The sequence below is a fragment of the Manis pentadactyla genome, chromosome 7 (genome assembly GCF_030020395.1).
Source record: "Manis pentadactyla isolate mManPen7 chromosome 7, mManPen7.hap1, whole genome shotgun sequence".
NCBI lineage: Eukaryota > Metazoa > Chordata > Mammalia > Pholidota > Manidae > Manis > Manis pentadactyla.
In genome coordinates this window covers 117,732,690-117,751,060 of record NC_080025.1, presented here as the reverse complement: position 1 = coordinate 117,751,060, position 18,371 = coordinate 117,732,690, and the positions used below count along the sequence as shown (strand labels likewise).

The 18,371-nt window shown below is 40.7% G+C and overlaps 1 protein-coding gene across 3 annotated transcripts in view; it reads left to right on the top strand.

Annotated features, from left to right (window-relative positions):
* Nucleotides 1-10,714: 10,714 nt before the first annotated feature.
* Nucleotides 10,715-18,371, top strand: part of CTTNBP2 (cortactin binding protein 2) — a 161,569-nt gene continuing 153,912 nt past the window's right edge. The window contains exon 1 of one of the 3 annotated variants that reach the window (XM_036905679.2): nt 10,715-10,928. In XM_036905679.2, coding sequence (XP_036761574.2) covers nt 10,848-10,928 — 81 coding nt within the window. In that variant the 5' untranslated portion in view covers nt 10,715-10,847. The remainder of the gene's footprint in view (nt 10,929-18,371) is intronic. The other 2 variants (XM_036905678.2, XM_036905680.2) reach the window with 2 other exon arrangements.

Below are 18,371 nucleotides of genomic sequence, written 5' to 3'. Positions count from 1 at the left end.
TATAAAACAGTACTAGGAGATGGAAGAATTCCTTCAGTCCTAACACTTCCTGTGCTTGGTAATGTACTAGGCCCAGGGAACGCAAAGGTCGATATTAGCTTGTGAGTGGCTTGCCTACTTCGGTATCTTCAGATGAATTTTCTGGGCTGTAATTAAAATATGTACCTGTTTAGCCTCTAAAAGGGGTTTATTCCAAGGAGATAACCTGGAAAGACCACTCAGGATGCATATTCTTAGCATGCTTCCATTTTTCTGTAGTTCAATACTAGGCCGAGATGATTCCTGGATTCAAGGCAACCATTGATTAGAACACTGGCAGCCATGGCCACATTTGACTTGCAGATATTTTTCTAGACACATAAACATTTGTTTATGCAAATATGTATGTGCAAATATGTTTCTAAACACGTGACACCTGATCTCTTCCTTATCTTGAAAAATTAGAAGTCCTAGCATTGCCAGGTTTGTTTTTCTTGACTCAGTTCAAGGAATCTTTTCCCCTTTAGTTGGACAGAGCCTGTGCATTCCTGTTGGCTCAAGTTCCCATTATTCTCTGTTGTCTTATACCCTTGGCCACCCTTATTCAGATATCCTACATACCTGGTCCTTATAATCATTTGATGAAATGACCTGAGATCTGGACTCAAGTGGATGATGACAATGAATTAAAAAACAACTGATAATATTATGTCAGTTAATCTGCATCCCAGGCAACGTTAGGCTGGGACTTAATTCTATGTGTAATCTTGGAAAGGCCTTAGGAAATGGGAGTTCTAGGTTTTAGAGCAGAGAGTGATCAAGATATCTGGGCAGGTGGTCACTTTCAGTCATCTGGCCAGCATATGTTTTAGGCTGTTAAACATGGGGAGCAGAAAACAGAACTGAAATCACCTTGTTTCTTTCTAAATCTAGCATTTCTATAGCAATTGTCACCATGGTATCTTGGATATGTTCTGACAGGGCAAATTTCACTTATTAAAAAATGTGATAGGGAAAGAGAAGTTCCCTCCATGCTTTAGCTCCAGAGGCATTTTCTTAATGAAGAGTTCAGAACATGTGCTCATGTAGGACAAACGTTCCTCCATGAGCTGACCCGACCCAGGATGGATGGTGTTTATTACTGATGAGGCTGCAGATGTCTGGTGCAAAGGATTCTGGAACCTGAGGGCTGAAAGGTAACTCAAGGTCATAATGCTCCCTGTGTAGCACTTTTCAGCATTCAAGACACTTGCACATGTTTATCTCATTTATCCTCACAACAGCCCTGTGAACTAAGTATAAAAATGCTTGTTCCCATTTCACAGTGACGAGAGAGGTTCACTGACAATCAGTCACTTGCTTCAGGTTAAACAGGTCTTCTAATATCAAATCCCCTGTGTTTTACATTACAACCAGTGTTCTTCAGCCTTTCTCAGTCATCACAACCTCTGTGGAGCATTCAGCTGCCATTTCCATAGACCACCAGAGGAGAGGAGGCCCTGCAGTTGTGCACTGTGGGCAGTTCCGAGCCCTGGCACAGTGATGGAAAAGATTTGCATGTGAGGTACACTGCAGGCATAAATAAAGCATGTGACAAGCTTTGTGTAATTCCTGGTGGGCTGGCTATAGATCCTCTTTTCCTCAAATTCATTAAAGTGTATTCAAAAGCAAGTGAATGAGATGATACAGAAACAACCTTGAATCTGATCTCATTTTCAGTACAGGAAGAAAAAAAGCAAACCAGTACTATGCCTAATCTTCAGGACAAAGTGCTTCTGCAGACTTCAGGACTGTAAGTGACAAGCCCATAGGTTGGAATGCTTGCACTGAGAAGTGGTGAGGCACCCCACACTGCCTCAAGTCCATTCATCATGAATTCTTAGCCTGGAGAGGTGAGCTGTCCCTGGAGATGAGCTGGTTGACAGCAAGGTCAATTGTGGGAGGGCAGAGTTAGGTGTTCCTTAAGAACGGATGATATATTCATTTGCTAAAGTGACCATACTGGGTAGATTGAATGATAGAAATTTATTTTCTCACAGATTTGGAGGCTAGAAGTCCAGGATCAAAGTATGGGCTGGCTTGGTTTCTTCTGAGGCCTCTCCTCTTACAAAGGGTTTTCCCTCTGGGTGCATCTGAGCCCTGATCTCTTCTTCTAAGGATGCCAGTCATTGGATTAGGGACAACCCTAAAGACCTCCTTCTACTTTAATTACCTTTGTAAAGATTCTATCTCCAAACACAGTCATATGCTGAAGTACAAGGGATTAGGACTTGAACAAATGAATTTTGAAGGAGACATAATTCAGCCCATAACAGATGCTTATATGGACCATTTTCAAAAGACTTACCAATCATTAGTTGCATTTTGATGGTGGATGCAAGATATGAGCATCACCAGGTCTTAGACATGTTCTTAGGTATAAGTTTCTTCTGCCTTTTTAATTCAAATGAATAAAATGCATAAAATCTTATTGGAATCCCAATGTAATATAAACTACAATGGTTTACATTAGAGATTATGAAGTTAAAACTCTACGGAAGCCTAGCAAGTATTGTAATTATGGGAAACAAGTGAGTACAATAAATAAGAACAGGTAGAGACTCTAGACAGCAAGAGAGCACACACCCATTGGCTGGAAGGGACCTGGTGTGAGAGCAGTGGTTTCAGATTCTCTGAATTTTTGAGAGGTTAGAAAATGAATTTTTATATGAAATTCTCCAGTTTTAAAATGTGGGCAAATTATTCCTTTTTTTAAAAAAGAAAACTTTTTATGAGTCAAATAAAATATGTTTGCTTATTGAATTTAGGCCATTGGCTTGGATTAGGCTGAATTTAGATCTAATAGCCTGAGCTAGATCAGAGCTGGTAAACTCAGCTCCATAAAACCCCTTGTGATATTTTTGAGCCAATACTATGTATTGTTTAATTAAATCATTTTTTTCATTGGATAAAATAAGAGGCATGCTTTAAATGTAGCAATAATTAATTTGGTCAGAGCTGACTTCTAGGACCCATCCTATATTTCTCTGTTTTGACTTTTGCAAGCACTTATGGAAAGTTTTTTTATTATTTAATCTAAAATCTTGGAATATTTGGTTTAAAATTAAAAATTTATACAAATAGCCTTGTTAGGACAGTTGTGTAGTTGTAGAATCACTTTATTAAATGCAATAAATTATTTCTCAGTTTCCATGTATATTAGAGTGACTGTTACATTCTTTAGTAGCTGCATGCAGAGTATAAAAATAGAAATGAGTCAGACCTTACTAATAGTTTACTGGGGGCCAGATACTGTTCTAAGTCTTTAAATGAATAAATTGACTTAATCCTCTCAGCCACCCTGTAGAAGCAAGAATCATGATGATTGTCACTTAACTGATGACATAACTGGAAAAGCACATGCCCAAGGTCACACAGCTGGAAAGAGGCTGTTAGTCCTGTAATCTTTCTCTTAACCACTGCTGTACAGTAGGTGACCCAAGCTGCCCGTTGTGTTGTAGTGTGTGGGGGAAGGGGCGGCATTTAGGAATCTTTAATCTCTCCTCATCATACCCTACTTGACCCACCACATCTAAATTTCAATCGTTCCCCACCTCCCCCTTCAAAAAAAAATATATATATATATTTAAAAATGCACATATATATGTTGTATATATTTTTTAATGATATAAATATATATGTAACTCACTAAATATCACAAATTGGGCAGGTTTTTTCATTTTAACAAGTATGACCTGTCCCTAATATCTATAGAGTGTCTTAAACATAGGGTTTAAGAATAGGGTTCATGGATAGAATTCCACAGGAAGTCCATGAAAAAAAATTATATTTTCATGTTCACAAGCTCTCACTGATAGTTAGCATTTATTTCAACTATGAATTTAGGTGACTGACCACACTAGACATGGAAGTGTCTGTGACTTTGCCACAACAAAAATCACAGATATTTTTAAATTTCAATACAATTGTTGTAGAGATCTCAAAATATAATTTACTGTCATGGAAATTTAAAAATTACATTAATCATAGGCCCACCACTGTATCATTTACTTATGGAAGAAAGAAGCTCATGTATTCCTACATTACAAATTTATATGCAGTATTTTGATAACTGGATTTGAATATAACTGGTTTTCATTATGACCTTATGTTTTGTTTTATGCATTCAAAAATTTTTTCTGAGAAGGAATCTATGAGTTTCACCACAATGCCAAAAGAAGACCAATGACACAAAAATGTAAGTAGTAGTATTTACTTCATCCATTTACTCATGTACCTCTCCATTTATCCACCCATTGTTTCCACTGAATTAATTTGATTAAATATTTTTTGATTATTTGTTATGTGTTGGGCTCAGTGTTAGGTAGTGCAGACTTGGAGTCCATGTTCTTGCAGACCAACCAAACTTCATTCGACCTTGAAGTCCAGAAAATCTGCCAAAGGCTCCCAGAATGTACCAGAATCTTCACATTTGAGATGTCTTTGTTCATTGAAAGACATCCATTTAATCATCAGTCTCTTGACTGTGGAAAAACCCAAGGCCACCCTCATTCTATTTTCCTTTCCTCCTCTTTTCAATCTCTAATTTTTCTTTTCTTTTATCTTCTGAGACCATGTAGGCTTGCTACTCCCTAGATATAAGAGAAACATCGCTACATTTTTAAAACTGGTAATAGAGTTTGTATATCATGGTATTATATGCTACTGCTACAGGTCATCCTTTGTTGCCAACACAGTTTTTCATGTCTGACTGTACAGAAGGGAGCAGATCAGTGCCTAGATTGTTTGTTAATGGCTATTGGAGAGTTAAGGCTGGGCTCCGTCCACCCCCAGGTGAATAAATTACACAATCCTGGATGATACCATCCAATCAGACAAGGGACCATTAGGAAGTTTTGTTAGTTATAAAGATTCTCTTAAAGGTAAGTACCTGCGGTTTTCAGTTCCAGTCATGATGGAGGACCCACTCTGAGGCCAACCCTTCTGTAAAAACAACAAAAAAAGTGAAACGACATGTATCTGAAACAACTGTTAGAAGGCCCTGGCAAGCTATGAATGCAGGTAGGATTTGAGGATCTATAATTCTTGAGAGATGGGATAGGATGGGGGTAGGGGACAATTGGGAAATAAAGATGAGCTTTCCTAGGCTAAGGGGATAGAGGTCAGGATTTGGGGGTGGCCAAAGGGTCTGGGACTTGAAGGACAAAGTCTCAAAGAGGAAGAAATGCAAGAAAAAGAATAGAAAATATCTGTACACAATTTCCTCTCAAATTTTAGGCTGAATTCTAAGCTGGGCATATATGCAGGATGAGATTCCAAGAAAGTCAACAGAAACAGTTTCTGGGAGGCTAAGGAGAGCAAAAATTTCATAAATAGGACATAAAACATTAGCCACAGAAGAAAAAGATTGATAGATTGGATTGCATTAGAAGTAAGAACTTACGTTCTGATTTGCAAGTTTATGAAAATATTTTTCTGTTAGAAGCTTTATTACTTTACCTCTCACATTTAAGTCAATGATTCCATTTTTGTGTGTTTGTATGACTCTAAAATGATTCTTTACGGTAAATAAAACCATACAATATGGTATTTGTCAATAGGGTGCCTTAACCCACTGCTCAAGCTCAAGAGGTCTTGAGCAGGTTCAGTTCAACACCTTCCCTGCCACCACTTCAGATTTAAAATTTTGAGGATAGGGTTCCCCAACACCATTCCAGTGGGTAACTACGGTTACATAGGTCCAGAGGTAAGGGCTGTTCTGAGCAGAAAATGTCAAGCAAAGGTATCTTGTGACCCAGCATCATGCTTTTTAGATGGTCTATGGTCAGGAGGAGGCAGAGGTGGAAAGCTGATAGGTTCTTAGCAGATACTGAAGAGAGGAAAAAGCAGTGGTAAAATACATCTCAACTGAATTGATTCTTACAAAGATGTTAATACTCAAAGTGATAAATCATAAACACTAAATGATGTCAGGATAAAGGGATGTTGACTCTGATAGTAATGGCCAATATGTGGCTTTTTCATAAGGGAAAAACATTGTGTTGCTAACATAAAACTACTTGAGTGTTTAAATGTTCCTTTAATTGCCAGAATAAAGCATTTCAGACTATTTAAACCTTAGTGTTGATTTGTCAGAATTATTTTTTTATTATTCTGCAAGTGACTTCATCTCACCTAGAATAAAAACAGCAATGCTAATACTTTTTTTCTTAGTTTTTTAATCAAAAATATAATTAAGCCTTCAAGTCTAGCCGAATTAAATTTTATTTTGTGTTTGTTGATTACTTGAATAACTTCTGCTATATATATTTATATTACTTGTTTTCAAGTAATGGCACCATATTTCCAGGTCATTTTAAATGAGTCCAACTGATTTGAATCAATCCAAAAATGTCTGGGAGGACAAAAAAAACTACTGTCAAGTGAAATTTTACATAGTGTAAGGTGGAATTTATGTCTCAAAACTTCCAAAGATATTTGAAATTACATTAACTTAGTGTACAGCTAATGATTATGATTGTCTGGGAAATGTTGATGTATTGGCTTATTTCACAATTGTACATGGGAAAGCTGTACATGTATGGCTTTTCTCCTACATTTTGTATCATAAATAAATCATCACAGTTTATCACAAATGCCACCTGCAAATTTTTAAAATTGAAGGGCATCAATCCTTAGCTTCCTTATTAATTCTTCAAACAATACATTTCTTTTTGAATTGATCAATACATATCCCATAGTGAAAAAAGCCCCTCAGGTTTGGGTTTCTAAGTAAGTCTGCTCTCCTAATCAGACAGAAAAGGATCTGATCTCACAACCTATTTATACTGTGTTTAAACTTTCTAAGAAAAATAAAGCTTGCTATAACTAATGCCTAATGGTATAAACACCCCTATGTTAGTGGTTGCCTAGTAACTACATACTGCAGGCGTGTGGGGTTGCTAATGAGGCTGAATAAATGGAAATATTCAGATCCATTTCCAGTTCAGGTGGATGAGGGGCAGCAGTGGGACAGATTCCTTTGTTAAAATTGTTTTTCCATAATGGTTTTGCACTAAAACATCCTTCCGTGCTAAAACTTACTCTTGTAAATGACTTCAGCAGGTATGAGTCCAAACTGACATGGTTGAAGGTTTTAAAAACATTCAATAGAAATGAACCAACACTGCTTCATTGTTCTGTATTAGCCCTAGTTTCTGTTCTCAGAGTGACTACACTGGGAAATCATGTCCTTACTGTATCTTCAACTCTTCAATCAAACCTTATATTTGGACATCACTTTAGCATTGAAGACCAAAGGCAGTTCCCAGCAAGAGGTGGTGTTAAAAAGGGCTGGGAGTGATTATAATGATATATTTATGTTTAGCGTTGGCTTGCTTCCTACCTAGCAGATTTAATTTCCTAATTATATTTTTGATTTAGCTTAGGTAAAATTAGCTTGTGCTCCCTTGGCATACATCAGCTGCAGTTGGTGGAGGAAACCTTCCAAAACCATAGGTTGTTGACAAGAGTGGCTAACTAGATTAGGATTAAAGTTACTGAGTAAAATCCACAAAGAGCCTAAGCACATGTAGATAATGACAAGCTGACTATGAGGGAATGTAGTTAGGTCATATGAAAACTTGTTTCTGGCAGTGCCTTGGTTTCAAAGACATGTGATAGAGAGCACTCAAGCTCATCTGTGCTCTTAGGGTCCCAGTGCCAAGATGTGGGGCTTTTGGGGTTGGTTGCCATGGTGTAGACAGGGGGTACACGTGGTCTGGAATATTTAAATTGTATAACTACAACCTTGTGGATACAGGCAGCAATGACTTGCTACTCAGTAATTTTGTCATTTGGCAATACTAAGAAATGATAACATATGGTTTACTTTTAGAGTTAACATAAATGTTGTCATTTGACTGAAATAAAGAAGTCTCGTATCCCACCAGGGAAATTGTTGTAGGATTTATGTATATTTTTTTCCTTTATGTTTCCACGTGGAAGGAAGCATCCCATTGCATCATTATGTATAGCCCTCTGGGTTTTTGGTTTAGTGTGTTGAAGGATGTGGCTGGTGAGCCATGGTCATGGTTTAATCAGAAAACCCTAGCTCCCTAACCACAGTCTGCATTTCTAGCTATAGCAACCCATTTCATTGGTCTTGAGAGACTTCTGAAGAATGTGTTATGGCTCAGCACAAACACCTCTATATCAAGGTTCAGAACATAATTGATATCTATTTCTTTGATCAGTGGATAATCCACATCATTATGTTCAAAGGAGAAGATAATATAATGGTTTTCTCTGTTTTGCAATATATTCAGTATCTCTCCATCTATCTTAATGCTGAAAGAAATTTCCTGGTTAAAAACCTGATTCATTTGTGTTGTAGGGTTTTATTTTCTTCCTGTTTATACTTTCTATCTTCTTTTCCCCTGCCTTCAGAAATGTTCACTCTAGACTGGGAATATCTTTTTTTTTTTTTAAGCTGTTTAATGAAGCTTCAAAAGATTTGATTTCTGGATCCATCAAGTCACTACCCTTTCAGATCTATTTGGTTTGACTTAATAGAGCCTGTCTTTGTGCAAAGAAAGTCTTTCAGAAAGAGTTAATTTGCAATCTCAACAGAGGCTAATTCCCAGGAGAGAATTTAAACTAGCAAGTGTCCTCCTGGTAGAGAAGCAGCCCGGGGCCAGGTGAGGGAGTTAACTCTTAGTGTGCCACTTCTGTGCATAGGGTAGGGCTTTCCATCAACACTCAGCAGTGGGCAGTGGAAGCTTGAAGGTAAAGACAAAACAGTTTGTTTTCCTTCCCAGGTCTTGGATTTTGACTGTCAGAAAATGTGCTGTCCTGGGATATTCCCCCCCACCCCCAACTGTTTGTTTTTCATTTTACAAAAGAAAAAGGAGGATGGGAGGTGAGAGGGAAGAAATCACCCAGGGCTTGATTCCTTTGTGACAGGATCCTGCTTTAACTGTATTTTGACTAATAGAAGCTATTTCTTATCAGCGATGACTTTTTAAAATTGAGGTGCATGTGTAAAATAAGTCAGAGCTGCTTCCCAGAGATATTGTCATGTCATATTCTTAGTTCTTAACATGTAAGTGAAGTTTATTTTATTCTTTTTTTTTTTTTTCCCCTAGAAGTGAGCCAGTTAATTTCTTGGGTAGTAATTCAACATCAGTACCAACATCAAGAAAAGTCACTGCCTTGTGATATGTGAAAATGCATTTTGAAAAGAACAAGCAATGCTTTTGGTTCCGACTTAAGATTTTTACTATCAGTTCAGCATCTAAGTTTTACTGTCAAATGTTTCTCTTTCATCTTATAACGAGTGTAGTTATTCTAATATTGAGCAATTCAGGAGAGAATATTTGATAAAAGAAAGTAGTATCATGAACAGGGATGGAAACCATAGGGCTAAGAGAGGGAGTAGCTCTCTGAGTAAAGTTAAAGAAAACAAGTAAATGAACACTTCTGGTTACAGGAAAACCTGGAGGTGATTTCTAAACCTGTGACCCTTAACCCCAGGGTTCCATGTGAAAGTTCTTTTTTAATGTAGACCTCATCTGGGAAGGAACTTTTTTTTTTTTTACAATTTATTAATTAACTCCTTTGGGGGCCTGTGACAAAAGATTTTTCTCAAATTTGGAAGTGAAGCAATTAAAGTGCCAAAACCTTTCGTTACAGTCTGCCATTTAAAAAAATGAGCTTTGATCCGTCACCTCTGGACTGAACATTCCAGTCATTCATCTTCCAGAATTTCAAGTCCAGGATTGGTTGTGATTTGATTTTACTTCTTTGCGGCACAGCTTGAATGCCTTCATTTGATTTTGTGCTTTCAACACATTTTTGGGATCCGGTGATTTGGGAAGCCTGTACCATATGGTCTTGATAAGCTCGTAGAACTTCACATATTGGGAATTCGTAGGAAAGAGAAGGAACTGAATCAGATACGGGAAGGGAAAACTTAGATTTGGGGCCTCCTCATATCGTGAAGTATCTTCTGAGGACCTGTAATTCCCATTAAATCAATATTTAGGAAAGTTTCATTGTTTATTTTTGATGTGTGTATCTCCAACACATGAGGTAATGATTTTAAATGATCTTGAAAGTAGAGAGCTTCCTTTTACAAGCAATGGCACTTAACATTTCTTGGTTAGCCCTTGAGACAGTATCTCGGATTTGGGTCAAAGAACAAAAAAGGGCCCTGATCACTTTTTTTTTTTTTTTAAGAGATTGTGTAGAAAGTTAGGGACCTAAGGTCAGGGTGCAGCAGGACACATTTAGATCTGACAGTTGACAGTTTTTGGAGAAGAACGAGAGGCAACGACAGAATAAAACAAAGCCAGATATGTATACACCACGAGGGTAAAACGCCCTGGCAGCAGTCTTGCAAAAAAAAAAAATCCCTCGAATTTAAGAAAAAAAAGAATGGGGTGCCTTCTGTGAATCCTAGCGGTGGGGCAGAGGGGGCTGAAGTGAAGGATGATGTCCTCCAGCCTCACGGAGAATTCAGATTCCGGAGGCCTGACGTTAGGTCGGTCCGCGCGCCACCGGCTAGCTGGGGGCCGGGCCGCACGAATCCCCTGGGGGCTCTGTTGTCCCCGTCTCGCCGGGCTTTGAGCCCCCACTGCGCGCGGGCCCCCCGGGCCGGGGCGGGCGCCCACTGCTCGCACCCCGCGGGCGGCAGGGCGGGGCCGGGCTGCGCTCCGGCGCGCCGCGGGTTAAGGCGGCGGGGGCGGGCGAGGGGAGGAGGAGCGCGGCGGCCGGGCTGCGAGCGCCCGCGGCCCCGGACCGCAGCGGGTTAAGCGCCGCCCGCGCCGAGAGGGCTGAACCCCGAGCCGCTGCTCCGAGCTCGCATTCGGATCCGCTAGAGCAGGAAGATGGCGACGGACGGCGCGAGCTGCGAGCCCGATTTCTCCCGCGCCCCGGAGGACCCGGCGGGGGCCACGGCGGAGGCCGCGGTAACCGAGGTCCCGGGGCGGCGCGGGGAGGGTGCAAACGCGAGCCGGGGTGCCGGCCGGGGCCGGCTCGCGCCCCAGGGCGCTCCTCCCCGGGATGTCCCCTGCCCGCGGTGTCCTCACACCGGCGGCGCGGTCGAGGGGAGCCAGGCGGCCGCTCGGACTGGGGGTCCGACCTGTGCTTCCCGAGTCCCGCGGAAAGCCGGGCGTACCCGTCCGGTTTCGGGGCTCCCCGCGTGTGTCCGGTGCCACCCCTGCTCCCGCTCCCTCCGCTGCGGTCGGGTTTGGCCAGGGGCGGGGGCTGGCGTGTGTTTCCTGGCGAACTTGACCCCCCATTGTTCGCCTCCTGCTGCGCGCGTGGTTGTGTGCGCGCGCCTCGGGGGTGCCTGGCATCTCTCCGCGGACCCGACGGGCAGCTAGGGGAAGGCGGGCCGTGGCCGAGCAGGTGTGGGGATGCCCATTGTGTGCTCGCTGCCGAGGCCCCCTGTGAGAGGCCCCGCGCCCGGCTGTGCGCACTGCTGCGGCCGAGCGCCGGCACTTTGGGTCCTGGTTGCCTGCTGCCCCATCACTTGGGGCTGGTGGTGGTTGGGGTCGTGTAGGGGTGGGGGCGGCTGGAGAGGGGTGGTCATCGTTCTTCCCGAGACGAAACCCGGGCGAGGTGGAGGTTCAGCACCTGGTGTCAACACATTGTTCTCCTTCCCTGGGGTCTAGAAGCTGAGCAGCTTGCATCCATTGTTGGTCCCCACTTTCACCCCCAGCATATATCCGGTGCACAGAGACTCAATGATTGTTTCCAGCTCCTACGCGAGGGGAGGGCTAGACCCACATTTCCTGGGTGGAAACGTTCTCGGAGTTTGGGAAAAGCAGCTTCCCAGGAGCTGCAAGCGTGTGCAAAGAACGGCAGCTCAGGGAGCACCAACCCTTGCCAGCGCGGTCCCGCCACTGCGGCCGGAGATTCCAGGGGGATGGAGTGAGCGGAGCGTGGACGCCCCTCCGTTCTTTCCGTGAACTGAGCAGAGTCGGTGCTGGGGCAGCAGAGGGGAGCGCAGGTGTCGATAGCCAAGTCTGTCTTCAGTTCCTCCCTCTGTTCAGAGGTAGGGCTTTCTGAAGAGGGAGAGAGGCGAGGTGTGCGGGGAGGAGATGAGAGGAGCTGAGCCTGGGAAGGAAAAGAAACAAGGAGAGAAGGAAAAACGGAGGAGGAGGCGAAGGGTCGCTGATTTCCACATGTAAAACCGGCAAGTTTGGATGTCAAACTTATAGGAAAACTGATTTTTCATTCTTTGCATGTGAAATGCAACTTTCTTAAGGTTTCAAATGAGACTTGCCTACTTGTGATGCAGGGAATCAGTTTCCTTCTGTGAGGTACAGTAAGGAAGCTAGGTATTAAGACAACAAGCCTTTCTGGGAAGTTGCAATCATTGGGTACCTTCATCCCCAAGAGATGGTAAGGGAAGAGGAGTGAGAGGGAACAGAAAGAGGGCTGTGTGTTTGTTTTTCGTTTCCCAGGAAGGTTGAATCTGTTTGTCTAAAGGACTCAGAATGGGCTTCTTTCTACTACCCTCCGTATCTTAATCACGTAAGGATTAAACCAAACACAAGCATCTGACGTAGGGTCTGTAGCTTACGTACAGTACAGTTTTATTTGGTTAGATTGTAAACAGAACCTTGGATGCCAGGCAGAATTTTGTTGTAACAAGGTCAGTGTTCCCTTTCTGCTTTTTAACATTTCAAGAGTCTGATTTTTATTTCAGGTAGGTGGGAATTTGATCATCATATAATGGGATAAACATGGAAAATCTGTGAAAGTGAATCTTCTTTGTCATTTCTGTAGAGTAACAAATCATTTGCACTTGAGTTCTGAGGACATGCAACAAGAATTCTTAATCGAAGAGTTTTTCTTGAGTAATTTGACTTTTCGGTAACATTTTCATGGTGGCTTCTTCAGTAAACTGGGCACTTTGTTTTACTTTCACAGATAGTTTCCACTGATCGAGGAATGGTCCTCTCCTATCAGCTACTTGACCTATAGACTGACTTTTAAATTAAAAGATAAAGGAATGACATTTGTCACTGTTACTGTTCCTTTTCTAATGATTAAAAATCAAAGACATTTGTATGCATTTTGGGTTCCTGGAAACTGAGGACTTACATTTTTGTTTCTAGCAAGGAATAATTCTTTTTTGCATTTAAGAGATTTATTTCACTTCAAATTGGTTTACATATTATGCATTTTTATATGTACACTTGGCAGTAATGAGTCAATGGAGACCTAAAGCAGTAGGCTATTTTTGAAAGTGAGTGTTTTCACTAAGTTTTAACTGTTTAGATTGTTGCCTAGAGACAAGTTTAATTTATAGTTTTCAACTTAATATGATTTTGAGTGGAGTGTTTTAAATTTAGTTTGTGATCCTTGCTCTTAGCTGTTTAAATCCTGAAAGCATCCAAGTGTAAAGCTGGGTAACAGCTACATTATTCAGTAAGACCATATTAATAGTCTTCTGTGAACCATGCTGGGAAACCTGGGTTATTTTCAGTGCCTAGCCAAATGTGATGACTTTTATAAGCTATATTGCTATTTCAACTCTGAAAAAACTCCTAATGGGTAGGGCAGTATGGAAAACAGAAATCTTCCTGCTTTTCATTGTCACCAGAGAATCTAAGAGTGAAGAGAAAATGGAGCTCTTTTCAGAGCTTTGTTCAGGAAACTGACCAATATTCTTGTCATTCTGGGCTTTTCTGAAGCAGCTAATACACAAAAAGAAGATATAAATTTTGTTGTCATGTTAATGATGACAAGGAAAAAGCTTGGACAATGATTTTGTTACACGCACAACAATAATGTTAAACAAATTAACAGCTGTCACCTTGAATTTTTGTTTCCAGGTGACAGTACTGAATGTAAATGCAGGAAAAGACTCTTCTTAACCAATTTTGCTAAGCTCTCTTTTAAAAAAGAAACTAAATTGCAGATATGGCAGTTACAGAATATTGAAAGTTTCACAGCATAATTTTTAAGCAGAAAGTAATCTAGATTTAGCATGTATTACCAAACACCAAGACAGAGACAGCGTAGGTAACATCTTTGCTGCCTTAAAGTAATATATTCTAGTGGTAGAAACAGAACTATTCCAAGGAATCAAATCAGAGACGATGGTGCCATGAGAGGCACAAATAATTTGCATTAGGGAGGAAGAATCATGGAGAGGGTCCCTAGTGAAAGGATCTGACAACATTTCACAGGATGATATTCAAGCTGGGCCTTGAGATCCAGGAAGCACTTGGACAGGGAGACTGCAGGAAGGTATGTGCATATGTGGCTAAGATTCCTTGAGGGGGGCCTGGGGCATTTACGAGGGGCTTTCAGGCTAGATGAGCATAGTGGTTTCAATCTCAACTATGTGCTTTAGAAAAATAGTTTAGAAGCAAAGAAGTTAGAATAAAATATTCCCCCAGATTAGAATAAAGCTGTTTTCAATGTGATGCTTTTCACTTTTTTTCTTCTTAATAGGTTGTATATATTTGTTTACACCGTTTTATTTTTAACTTTATTATTGTTGTTGGTATTGTAATCTTGCTATATTTCTCACAGGAGCAATTTTGTCTTAGAGAAAGGTACTTGTCCTCTCCGATTGAATCCATGTCTATGCTACATTTCTAGTTGATTCTGTCCTCTTGTATTTCATGTAACTTTATGAGGTGAGAAAATGTTTTACAGACTTAGGACTGACTCAGCCATTTACAGATACCTGCTGTTGATCATATAGACAGCAAGGCCATGGCTGGGAGAAAGCAGCCCTCTTCCTCAAGAAGAGCTGTGTGGGTTTTGTTTATAAAAGAAAGCAAAGGTTAAGCATAGGGCCAGGCACATGGTAGTGTTTCACTGCTATTTATTGAATAAAAAAATTGCCACTCACCAAGAAGCTACGTCATATACTTAGTTGATTGGTTAATTGGAAATTTTACTTTCTGTGTTACCAGATTATAATGAAATTACAGGCTTGTGATTTATAATAATTAAAATTATAGATATTACAGAACTCTCTTGTTTCAGAAAGATGACACTGATTCTTTTCTGATTTTTGTTTGTATATTGTCCCTTTCCAAGTTATTTGTCAATGATGTTTCAGATCTTTAAAAAATTTAATTTCTAACACTGTTAGTTTTCCCTTTAGGTTTTCTAGCTTCCGGGTAATGGTTAAGGTGGGAATATGGTGGTGGGGTGGCAACTGCACCCCTCCCTTCCTGAATTCTTGTAATAATAGAGCCAAGACCAAATCCCCCACTTGGGTGTGGAGGAGGGAATGATTGAGAAGGGTGTCAAGGCAGAAATGCAGGAAGTTTGGAAACAACAGGAAAAAGGAATAAAAGGAAAGCGTGGGCAGGAAGAAGGTAGGCAAGGCTTTGGAATAGACTGCAAATGTCCAGAAATATGGGACTAGAATTCAACTTTGAATATGCCGAGGAGGGATGGAGCAGTTTCTCCCCCGTCCGCCCCCACAGACTTTGCCACCTAAGCAGGTCTGAGTAGTGCTTTAGAAGGAGACTTTATTTGAATGCACTTGATTGCATTCTTCTCTATAGGAGCTCCTTTGCAGGTCTTATGTAACATGGAAAAGGAAACTTGTCTTTTGTCTTTGAAATTAGGTAAAGAAATGGAGAACAGTTACAAGAGAGATGTTGATAATGAGGACAACCTTGATAGCAAAGATTTTAAAAATTTGTTTAGTGTAAATAACTTATGCAAAAATTAGATCATGCTATTAATGTACTGTACAATATGATGCCATCCACATAGAAATCCTGATTTTAGGAGAAAAAAATTGCTCTCTTGGCATAAATTGCCAGTAAATAACCAAATAGGTTGAGGATTGATTTAGAAGCTTATTCTAGTAAGTACAGTATAATCAAGTTTAACATTGCTATGTGGAATGGATGCTAGTTTGTAAATGTTTTGGTTTTAACTATTTATATTTCACTGAAAAGACAACAGGATGATTCCAACGGCTTGCGTTCTTTCACAAAACGGCTTTGTAGCTAAATCATTTAGCGGTCCATGTCTCAGCCTCTGCATAGGAAAACCAGCGTGCTGCCATTTGCCACCTACAGATAATCAAGATGATATTCTCCAATGCATTATAAGGTTCTTAAGGGACAATAATTGGATCTGGATGCCAGCTCACATGTGAAGATGATTGATCTGTGTGCCATGTAGGGCTGATGGAACATTGAAAACCTGAGAGGATGAAATAGACATTTGTTTTATCTGTAATATAGTCCTTTTATTCCAAAGAGGAAATGGAGATAGAGAGGAGATCTAAAAGGATGAAAAAGAGGGAGGTAGTTGTACTTGATTATCAGAGGCTGCCACCCATAAGTGAGCCACTTTTCCTCTTTTCAGTCCGGTATTACTGTACTTATAATTAGTCACGTCCATTACTATGTTTCCTTCCTGATACTAGATTATCTTTTCAGTTTTACCTCCTTCCAAGCAACACTGAGTTGCTTGTCTTGCAGGCAAGACCCCAGGCAGTGTGGTAGGTTTGAGGTACAGGGCCAGGAGAGCTAACCCCAACCCCTCACTATCTTGCTTTAAAGCCACACACCAAGTTTACTCTAAATGGTTATTGAAGCGGTGAATGGAAATGATTGACCAGTTACTTAGTTGTCCCTAGAGTGGGCCCTGACACTGTGTCTTAATGAGACTGGTGTATCATGTACATATCATTTACATGCTTTGTATGTACATTGGGTGAAATAGGCATTTGATAACAAAGGTGGGGAGGATACATGTCAGGTAAAAGCATGTGAGTATGTCATACTTTTGCTGTTCTGACACATCTAGTAGGTGAGAGAATGGATATTAATGTAGGTAAGTAAGTTTGATATGAGGAAATATACAAGGCAGAACGTGATTAAGTGCCACTGGAAGTAGTAGAACAAATTCTAAGACTGAATGGAGAGGAGAGATTTCTGGAGTCTGGAAAGACATACGAAAGTAGGATTTGAGCTATATTCTGAAGAAAGACGGGATTCAGATGAAGTAGAGGAAAAAGGATTAGGAAGAACAGAATCAGAGGCATGCAAACCCTATCAGGAACATACCTTCCTCTCTGTAGAGAGAAAGCAGGAAGAATAATCTCAAAGTAAGAAGAAACTTCACAGATTTGAAATAATTTTAGAACATGGAAGTATGTACTTTTCATGAAAATCCTTATGATTGGCTAAATTCACATTTTCATAACATTTTAAATGTTCCATGTATCTGCACAGTTAGATTTACATGCTTTCTTGTTACTGATACAGTCTTCAAATTTTTATTTTCTCCTTGAAATTTCAAGATGGGTTTCATCACTTTTCCTTCTTCACAGTCTTTCTCATTCATCCCCACAGCATAAATCTTGCTTGCATAAGTCTAAATGCATTATTAATTATTAGTATGCACCATTAAACTGAGAGGAAATATCTTTCTGAAACTTCAGAGCAAAGAAGCAAAATCAATTTCCCTCCAATATTTCTTAAAGGCTTCATAGGATGACCTAAATTCCTTAAGTCCAGTAACCCAGGTACCCTGATGGTAGGTGAAATCAGGACATTTAGGAGTTGGAAGAGATGTTTAAAAAGCACTTAGTACAACATTCTCATTTTACTGCTGAGAAATCTGAGATCCAAAGAGGAGAAATAAGGTCCTTCTAGTGCATCTCTACTCAGGCACCTCACCTTCCCGCTACCCTAGGTGGTAAATTCATTGATCAAATGTACGCACAGCCCAGTAGATCTGAAACTGGAGGAGATGCTCTTGGCGTTCTTGGAAAGAGCAAGAGAACATGTCCAGCTTTGTGTTTGCTCCATAACTGATTCTCACAGTAACTGATGTGTTTGCACGAAGGTCTGAGGATCGCTTCTGCCACTGTGACTCATAATATCTTCTAAAGTCTTTTTGGCAACCATCAATGTGCTGACTCCATCAATTCCCAAAGGATGTAAGGGTCCTCTGGTCCTATTTGGCTGTGATTGCAGAGTTCCCTACATAAACCTAGTATTTTAGATTTATGGGGTGAGGTGGGTGTGGATATTTTGGTGGAGGACACTGGTATTGGCCTGTTCAGTTCTGGCAATTTAAGGTGATGTAATTCAGCCCAGTTCTATTTTGTCTTCTTTCTCCTTCCCTTCTCTCAGAGCCTGTGTGAGAAGTGTCCTCCCCGTGCCCATCCCAAGTAATGCAGAGCTGTTGAAAATTGCTTTATTGAACAGCAAGAGTTTGAGGTTGACGCCTCTTTCCTACCTACATTTGTTCATGTCCCAGAGAAGGCTTGCTCTCTGTTTGATGACCAGACCCTGGATTAGTTTAAGCTGCTTGTGCCAGATTTTTAAAACTAGGTGTTAAGAAGCTCTTTTCTCGAGTACTTTTCCTGGCAAACATCAAACGTGACAAGCAGGGGAGGGGCC